Source organism: Sorex fumeus, unplaced genomic scaffold (genome assembly GCF_029834395.1).
Source record: "Sorex fumeus unplaced genomic scaffold, SorFum_2.1 ptg000003l, whole genome shotgun sequence".
In the NCBI taxonomy this organism is placed as follows: Eukaryota; Metazoa; Chordata; class Mammalia; order Eulipotyphla; family Soricidae; genus Sorex; species Sorex fumeus.
In genome coordinates, this window is record NW_026606060.1 from 16,100,725 (window position 1) to 16,110,559 (window position 9,835).

General features: G+C 40.6%; 1 protein-coding gene across 1 annotated transcript; it reads left to right on the forward strand.

The window, feature by feature from the left end:
• The first annotated feature begins 8,826 nt into the window (after positions 1-8,826).
• On the forward strand, positions 8,827-9,629 carry LOC130027105 (high mobility group protein B1-like). Its single transcript, XM_056117763.1, has one exon. It carries the CDS (start codon positions 8,827-8,829, stop codon positions 9,229-9,231), a length of 405 nt encoding a protein of 134 aa, XP_055973738.1. The 3' UTR covers positions 9,232-9,629.
• Positions 9,630-9,835: the final 206 nt, after the last annotated feature.

Sequence of the window (9,835 nt, forward strand, 5' to 3'; positions counted from 1 at the left end):
GAGAGCGGCTTGGAACGACTTCAAGAACGTCGAAGAAATAGCTAAGAGGACGAAGATCCTCCGGCTCCGGGCACATCTCTATGATTCCACTGTTCTTCCTGCATTACCATATGCCTCAGAGACCTGGGCCCCACGCAAACAAGATGAGAACGCTATTCAGGTCTCCCAAAGAAGAATAGAAAGAGCTATGCTTGGAATATCACGTTTCACTCAAATGAGAGAAAGAATCCGGAGTTCTGACATCCGTCGATGATCAAGAATCAGGGACGCTGTCTCATTTGCCAAGGTGTCGAAAATCAGATGGGCTGGTCACGTAATGAGATTTAAAGACGACCACTGGACTAGAGCTATTACCGACTGGATTCCACGGGATGTCAAAAGATCGCGTGGCCGCCCACCTTCCAGATGGTCAGACTTCTTCGTCAAGATTATGAACGAGAGTTTTGAGGCCCTTCATGTTCCCGGAGCGAACAGATGCCATTGGGCTACACTAGCACGCGACAGGGACAAATGGAGACGTTACTGGCGCCCGCTTGAGCAAATCGCCGACTAACGGGACGTTAAGTGTTTAAGTGATTAATTGATATAGCAATCCAGAGAATTTTTTCACTTGGCCTCCAACTAACATCAAATATGAAAAAGTCAAGAACTTGAAGTGAAAGAAGTCATGAAGTACTCATATAAATTGACCACTAGGTGTGAAATCAGGTAGTAAAATTAAAAGACATAGAGTGGCAGGATGGATTAGAAAATTGAACCCAACATTCTGCTGCCTGCAAGAAACGCATCTCAGTAGTCAAAGCAAACACAGACTGAGAGTCAAAGGCTGGAAAACAATCCTACAGGCAAACAGCTCCCATAAAAAAGCTGGGGTAGCCATCCTTATATCAGACCACATCGATTTCAGAGTGAGGAAGGTCATAAGAGATAGTGACGGCCATTTCTTATTGATCAAAGGATCTGTACAACAGGAAGAACTTACAATAATAAATGTATATGCACCTAATGAGAGACCAACAAAGTACTTAAAACTACTCATAGATTTGGAAAAAGACATCAATAGCAACACAATACTAGTGGGAGACTTCAACACTGCTTTGTCACCTCTTGATAGATCAACCAGACTCAAGCTTAGCAAGGACATACTTCATTTGAGGGAAATAATGGAAGAAAGGGACTTAGTAGATATATACAGGACACTTCATCCACAAAAAGCTGAATACACATTCTTCTCAAGCGTACATGGAACATTCTCCAAGATAGACCACATGCTGAGCCACAAAACATGCCTCCATAAAATTAAGAAGGTAGAGATTGTATCAACAATCTTCTCAGACCATAATGCGCTGAAGTTAGAAGTAACTCACACACAAAACAGAAAACTAAATCAAACACCTGGAAATTAAACAGTGCACTATTGAACAACGAGTGTATTAGACAGGAAATCAAAGAGGAAATCAAAAGATTCCTAGAAATGAATGAAAATGAGAACACGAGTTACCAAAACTTATGGGACACAGCAAAGGCTGTGTTAAGAGGAAAGTTTATAGCTCTACAAGCATTCCTCAGGAAGGAGGAGCGAGCACACATAAGTAACCTAACCTCACAGCTTAAGAGCTTGGAGAAGGACCAAAAAAAGGAGCACAACCCGAACAGGAGAAAGGAAATAATAAAACTCAGAGCAGAGATTAACGAGATGGAAACCCAGAAAACAATCCGAAAGATCAATGAAACCAAAAGCTGGTTCTTTGAGAAAATTAACAAGATTGATAAGCCTCTAGCAAAACTCACAAAGAAAGGGAGAGAGAAAACCCTAATAAACCGAATCAGAAATGAAAAGGGGGTCATTACAACAGAAACCACAGAAATTCAGAGGATCCTCAGGGAGTACTTTGAGAAGCTTTATGCCACGGAACATCAAAACCTCGAGGAAATGGATAAATTCCTAGATTCCTACAGACACTCAAGGCTGAACCAAGAAGACCTGGAATACCTGAACAGACCTATCACCATCAAGGAAATTGAAATGGTAATAAAAATTCTCCCCAAGCACAAAAGTCCTGGCCCGGATGGATTCACTAGTGAATTCTTCCAAATCTTTAAAGCGGACTTACTCCCAATGCTCTTTAAGCTTTTCCACGAAATTGAAATATCAAAAACACTTCCGAACAGTTTCTACGAAGCAAATATCACACTGATACCAAAAGCAGACAGAGATACCACAAAGAAAGAGAATTACAGGCCGATATCCCTGATGAACACAGATGCAAAGATCCTCAACAAACTACTAGCAAATAGAATCCAACTACTCATCAAAAAGATCCTACACCATGACCAATTAGGATTCATCCCAGGGATGCAAGGATGGTTTAACATTCGAAATCAATCAACATAATCCACCATATCAACAAAAGAAAAGATAAAAAGCATATGATCATATCAATAGATGCAGAGAAAGCATTTGATAAGATCCAGCACCCCTTTATGATGAAAACCCTAGCCAAAATGGGTATAGAGGGGACCTTCCTCAAAATAATTAAAGCCATCTACCACAAGCCTACAGCAAGCATCATCCTCAATGGGGAAAAACTGAGAGCCTTCCCTCTAAGATCAGGGACGAGACAGGGATGCCCACTCTCTCACTGCTGTTCAATACAGTACTGGAAGTACTTGCAATAGCGATTAGGCAGGAAAAAGATATTAAGGGCATTCAGGTAGGAAAGGAAGAAATCAAGCTCTCACTATTCGCAGATGATATGATACTCTACTTAGAGAACCCAATAACCTCCACCAAAAAACTCCTAGAAACAATAGACTCGTATAGTAAAGTTGCAGGTTATAAAATCAATACCCAAAAGTCCATGGCTTTCCTATATGCAAACAGTGAGAGAGAAGAAAGCAACATGAAAAAAACAATCCCGTTCACAATTGTGCCCCAGAAAATCAAGTACCTAGGAATCAGCTTAACTAAGGAAGTAAAGGACCTGTACAAAGAAAACTACAAAACACTACTTCAGGAAATAAAAGAGGACATGAGGAAATGGAAAGATATCCCCTGCTCATGGGTCGGGAGACTTAACATTGTCAAAATGGCAATACTACCGAAAGCATTGTACAAATTCAATGCAATCCCTCTAAGGATACCCATGACATTCTTCAAAGAAATGGAGCAAACACTCCTGAAATTTATATGGAACAATAAGCCCCCAAGAATAGCTAAAGCAATTCTTGGGAAAAAGAAAATGGGAGGAATCAACCTCCCGAACTTCAAACTGTACTACAAAGCAGTAATAATTAAAACAGCATGGTACTAGAACAAAGGCAGAACTGCAGACCAATGGAACAGGGTTGAATACACTGACATCTCCCCTCAATCATATGCTCATCTAATCTTTGATAAAGGTGCAAGTAATGTGAAGTGGAGTAAGGAAAGCCTCTTTAATAAATTGTGTTGGCATCACTGGACGGCTACATGCAAAAAAATAGGCTCAGAACTCTGCCTAACACCATGTACAAAAGTAAGATCAAAATGGATTAAAGACCTCAACATCAGACCAGAAACCATAAGGTACATTGAAGATAAAGTTGGCAAAACCCTCCATGACATTGAAGCTAATGGTATCTTCAAAGATGCCACGCCACTGGCCGAGCAAGTGAAAACAGAGATAGATAAATGGGACTATCTTCAACTAAGAAGCTTCAGCACCTCCAAAGAAACAGCGACCAAAATACAAAGACAGTCTACAGAATGGGAAAGGATATTCACCGAATACACATCTGACAAGGGGTTGATATCCAGGATATACAAAATACTGGTTAAACTCCACAAGAAGAAAACATCTAACCCCATCCAAAAATGGGGCAATGAAATGAACAGAAACTTTCTCAAAGAAGAAATCCGAATGGCAAAAAAGCACATGAGAAAATGCTCTACATCATTAATCATCAGGGAGATGCAGATCAAAACCACAATGAGATACCATTTCACACCTCAGAGACTGGCCCACATTCAAAAGAACAAAAGCAACCGATGCTGGCGTGGATGTGGCGAGAAAGGGACACTCCTTCACTGTTGGTGGGAATGTCCACTGGTTCAGCCCTTCTGGAAAACAGTATGGACGATTCTCAAAAAATTAGAAATTGAGCTCCCATTTGACCCAGCAATACCACTCCTGGGAATATATCCCAGAGAGGCAAAAATGTATAGTCGAAGTGACATCTGCACTTGTTTGTTCATTGCAGCACTCTTTACAATAGCCAGAAACTGGAAGAAACCTGAATGCCCAAGAACAGATGACTGGTTAAAGAAACTTTGGTACATCTACACAATGGAGTACTATGTAGCTCTTAGAAAAGATGAAGTCATGAAATTTACATACAAGTGGTACAATATGGAAAGTATCATGCTAAGCGAAATGAGTCAGAAAGAGAGGGATAGACATAGAAAGATTGCATTCATCTGGGGGATATGAAGTAACAAAGTATGAGATTAATACCCAAGAATAGCTGAGATCAGCACCAGGAGGATTACTCCATAACTTAGAGGCCAGCCGGGTATCCTAGAGGAAAGGGCAGTTCAGATAGAGAAGGAGCACCAAATAAAAGATGTTTGGAGGATCCTCCCAGGAGGGGAGATGCATGTCGAAAGTAGACTATGGACTGAACATGTTTGCCACTCAATGCCTCTTTTGCAGACCACAACACCCAAAAGGAGAGAGAGAACACAGGGGATTACCCTGCCACAGAGACAGGGGGGTGGGGGGATGGGGGTGGGAGGGATATTATCCGTGGTGGTGGAAAATGGGCACTGGTGGAGGGATGGGTAACTGATCATTGTATAATTGAAACCAAAGCACAAAAAATTATAAATTTACAACTGTAAAAAAATAAAATAAAATAAAGGGGGAAAAAAGAGAAAAAAAAAGAATATTTGCTCTGAAACTTTGGTTAGATGCAAAGTTTCTCTTATGTTTCTTTTTGGAAGAAACATTTGGAACTACAAGTAAAAGTGAAGCAAAGACTGTGACTAATAAAGCTAACAAGTGAAGGTAACAAGTGTTAAAATGTTGACAAAAGTTAGAAGGTTATTAGTGAAGCTGGGGAAAGGGAATAGGAACAAAGACATAGGTCTCTTCCAGTGGAGGGTATAGATATTTGCCCATGCTACCATTACAAATGAAGAAAGGGGTGGTCAGAATACACTGTAGCACTGTCCTGCTATTCATGGCTTTCTGTGAATGGGCACTAGTGTCTCACAACAAATTGTGAGACTTTTTGTTATTGTTTTTGGCATATCGAATACATCATGGGTAGCTTGCCTGGCTGTGCCTTGCAGGTGAGATACTCTTGGTAGCTTGCCGGGCTCTCTGAGAGGGGCAGAGGAATGGAATCCGGGTTGGTTCCATGCAAGGTGACCTACTTGCTATGCTATTGGTCCAGCCAATGGAAAATCTCTCCTAAAATAGGAGACTAACACCCAAGAGTGGCCGAGATTAGTACCAGGAATTTTGCTCCATGGCTTGGAGGCCAGCCACACAAGCTAGGGGGAAAGGGAGCTTAGATAGAGAAGGGAGCACCAAATAAAGGGTGTTAAGAGGATCCTCCTAGGATGGGAGAAGCATGTTGAAAGTATACTATAGACCAAACATGATTGCCACTCAATGCCTCTTTTGCAAACCACAACACCCAAAAGGAGAGAGAGAGAGAGAAAAAAGGGAATGCCCTGCCACAGAGGCAGGGTGGGATGGGGACCATGGGGGGTGGGAGGGATATTGGGATCTGTGGTGGTAGGAAATGGGCACTGGTGGAGGGATGGGTACTTGATCATTGTATAACTGAAACCCAAGCACAAAAATTTGTAAGTCTACAACTGTACCACATGGTGTTTCACTAATAAAAGTTAAAAGTAAAAAATAAAAAGAGGGCTGGGGGAAGAATACAGACGTTAAAGTTTGTGCCTGTTCCCGAAAACTGCCAACAGTGCTCTCTGTTGCTGGAGTGATAGCACAGTGGTAGGGCACACGCCTTGTACGTGACCAACCCAGGTTCGATTCCTTGTCCCTCTCGGAGAAGCCTGCAAGCTACTGAGAGTATCTCGCCTGCACGGCAGAGCCTGGCAAGCTATCTGTGATATACCAAACACAGTAACAACAAATCTCACAATGGAGACGTTACTGGGCCCACTCGAGCAAATCGATGAACAATGGGAGGACAGTTCTCCAGTCCTCCTCATTTAATTTATAACGTAGTTCACAGTATTTGATCACATTTAATATTCAAACACCAATCCCACCACCATTACACCTTCCCACCACCAAATTTGGGATGTTTCCATCCCAAGCCCCAATTCCTGTCCCAAAGCACAACTGAAATTACATATTTAGTATTGTCTTTTAAAAACAACAGCTGAAAATACTGCAAAAAATTATCCATAGAAGAAACAGTGTGAAGATTGTTCTATTTTGGCAGGGGCCATTAAGACATTCTTTAGGAAATAACTAACATATTGTTAAAGGTTGAGTGATGTGAGCTTTCATGTATATATTATCATATATATTTATATATAATATGTATATATGCATATATGTATGTATATAAATGTGTATATATGTCTATATATATTTATATTTCCCTCTATGATTTGTTACCTGCTATTTGAACCCCATCAAATGTGGTGTGGTACTTATGGAGAATGGATCGGTTATGTCTTATGATGTGTTGTGCAGCTGCCGGAATACGTTCATCACATGTGAGGCTTGGCCCCAGCTTGTGGGAAGTAGCCTTCAGCATAGAGGCGGCTTGGTTCTGGAGGTTTCCAGCTGCCAGGGCTGGGGCCCTTGGGGCGGCGATGTCTCTCACCTGTCCCCACTCTGGTGCACCTCAAGTAAAACAGCTTGGCACAGAGTCCGGTGGTATGGCTATGATGGGCATCATGTCAGCAATCCTCTTTGAACAGAGTCAGAAGTAAACTCTGAGAACTGCCTAGTTTGTCTCTGCTATATAAATACATATACAAACATATATACATACATACATAAATCTAAAAAGGACGTAAAACATCTAATCACAACACTTTTGTGATAGTGAGTGAGGCTCATCCACTAAAGACTTTAAAATAGTGTTCCTAATATTTTATAATATTAGAAACCAATTCCAAATTTAAATGAAACTTGTTTTAAAATTAGAGGACAGGTAGGAATAGTTGATAATTGTGAAGGCGTGTCTCAAGAAGCCCTTGAACACAGTGCCTGAATAAGATTGATGGTAAATTAGAATGTCAAAAATAATAAAAATTTAAATACAGCAAACAGCTAGGCAGAGTAAAGCATACTCTTTTTCAGCTGTAATAAAAATGAAAAGATAAAGTAAACATTCCAGCAGAAATAAAATAAGCAAAATGGCAGGAATTAGTGGAGAAATTTTAAGTTGTAAAGTCAAGTTCACCCTAACAACACACTTTCCTATTGCATTAGTTGAAATGCCAGCAATAAAATAATGCAAGTTAGGGTCGTCTTAATGTTACATTTAAAGTATCTGGGATATGATTAAAACCACCTATCAGAAGAAGAAAACATAATAAGAACCTCCATGATAAATGACAGTACTTATATGCAGTAATACCAGAATTAATTGAGAGGAATGATGTTAGGATTGGGCTGGAGCGATAGCACAGCGGGTAGGGCGTTTGCCTTGCACACAGCCAACATGGCCGACCTGAGTTCGATTCCTCTGCCCCTCTTGGAGAGCCTGGCAAGCTACCGAGAGTAGCTTGCCCGCACGGCAGAGCCTGGCAAGCTACCCGTGTTGTGTTCGATATGCCAAACACAGTAACAACAAAGTCTCCAATAGAGACGCTACTGGGCCCGCTTGAGCAAATCGATGAACAATGGGAGGACAGTGACAGTGATGTTAGGATCATCTAAACAGGAATTATATTTGTTACCACAAAACTGTTGCAACAATCAAATGTTTAGTGAAATAAATGAAAAACAAAACAATTCAGGAAACTTAATATCAAACAGAATCAAATGAAAAAGTAACAAAGTCCCAGAATTGGTATTGGGGTCATATGGAACCTCAATTTTCCAAGGACAGTAGAGACAGGGCCAGGAATATTGCTTCATGATTGGAAGCCTGCCTTATGAGCTGGGAGAGAAGGCAGCTGGAATAGAGAAGGGATCACTAAGTCAATGATGGTTGAAGGGATAGTTCAGGATGGGAGAAGTGTGCTGAAAGTAGATAAAGGACCAAACGTGATACTCTCTCAGTATCTGTATTGCACACCATAATACCTAAAGAAAAGAGAGAGTATGGGGGAAATTGCCATAGAGGCAGGGGGAAGTGGTATGGGATGAGGAGGAAATACTGGGGACATTGATGGGACATTGTTGGCGGAAAATGTGCACTGGTGGAGGGATGGGTGACCATTCTATGACTGAAACCCAAACATGAAAGGTTTGTAACTGTATCTCATGTGATTCAATTAAAAAAAAGGAAAAAAATTGACTAAGTAAGCTTCATTTTTTTAAATGTTATTTCTGCTAAGGATGAGGTCACAGTCACAGATTATGCAAGAGGAATTTATCTGGAAAGTTTATGCAGCTGTAAAGAGATTAAGGAAACTGAAACAAAAGTATCCTGAATTGTGAAAGTAGGTCTCAAACCCAATAAAAATTAAAAGTGAACAAAAGAGATTGCAGTACATTGAGCTCCATAGAGAGAGCACCAGGGCAAGTGAGAGCCAGACAGGGGCTGGGCGACTCTGTGCCTCACTGAGGAAAATAAGTAAACATAGGCAAAGGAGGTCCTAAGAAGCCAAGAGGCAAAATGTTATATGCATCCTTTGTTTGCCAGGAGGAGCACAAGAATAAGCACCCAGATGCCTCCATCAGCTTTTCAGAGTTTTCTAAGAAGTGTTCAGAGAGGTGGAAGACTATGTCTGCTAATGAGAAAGGAAAATTTGAAGACATGGCAAAGGCTGACAAGGCCCATTATGAAAGAGAAACGAAAACTTATATCCCTCCTAAAGGGGAAACAAAAAAGAAGTTCAAAGATCCCAATGCACCCAAGAAGCCTCCTTCGTCCTTTTTCTTGTTTTATTCTGAGTATCATCCAAAAGTCAAAGGAGAGTATTCTGGCCTGTCTATTGGTGATGTTGCAAAGAAACTGGGAGAGATGTGGAACAACACTGTTGCAGAGGATAAGCAGCCTTGTGAAAAGAAGGCTGCCTAGCTGAAGGAGAAATAAAAAAAGAATATTGCTGCATACTGAGCTAAAGGAAAGCCTGATGTGGCCAAGAAGGGAGTTGTTAAAACCGAAAAGAGCAAGAAAAAGAAGGAAGAGGAGGAAGATGAAGAAGATGAAGAGGATGAGAAAGAAGAGGAGGATGAAGAAGACGAAGATGAAGAAGATGATGATGATGAATAAGTCAGTTCTAGCAGTTATTTTTTCTTGTATATAAAGCATGTAACCCCCATGCACACAACTCACTCCTTTTAAAGAAAAAAAATTGAAATGTAAGGCTGTGTAAGATTTGTTTTTAAACTGTACAGTGTCTTTTGTTTTGTATAGTTAGTACACTATTGAATGTGTCTTTAGATAGCCCTGTCCCGATGGTATTTTCAATAGCCACTAACCTTGCCTGGCACAGTGTGGGGGTTGTAAATTAGCATGGACATTTAAGGCATTTTCTTGTTGGTGCACAGCAGAAATTAGTTAAATATAGGGATGGTAGTTTTTTTCATTTTCAGTTATCTCTGATACAGCTTATATGAAAGAATTGTTCTGTTAACTGAATACCACTCTGTAATTAAAAAAGAAAATGAAAAAAGTTGCG

Excerpts from the sequence above, each read along its gene's own strand:
- LOC130027105 (XM_056117763.1), top strand. The coding sequence starts at position 8,827 with ATGTTATATGCATCCTTTGTTTGCCAGGAGGAGCACAAGAATAAGCAC.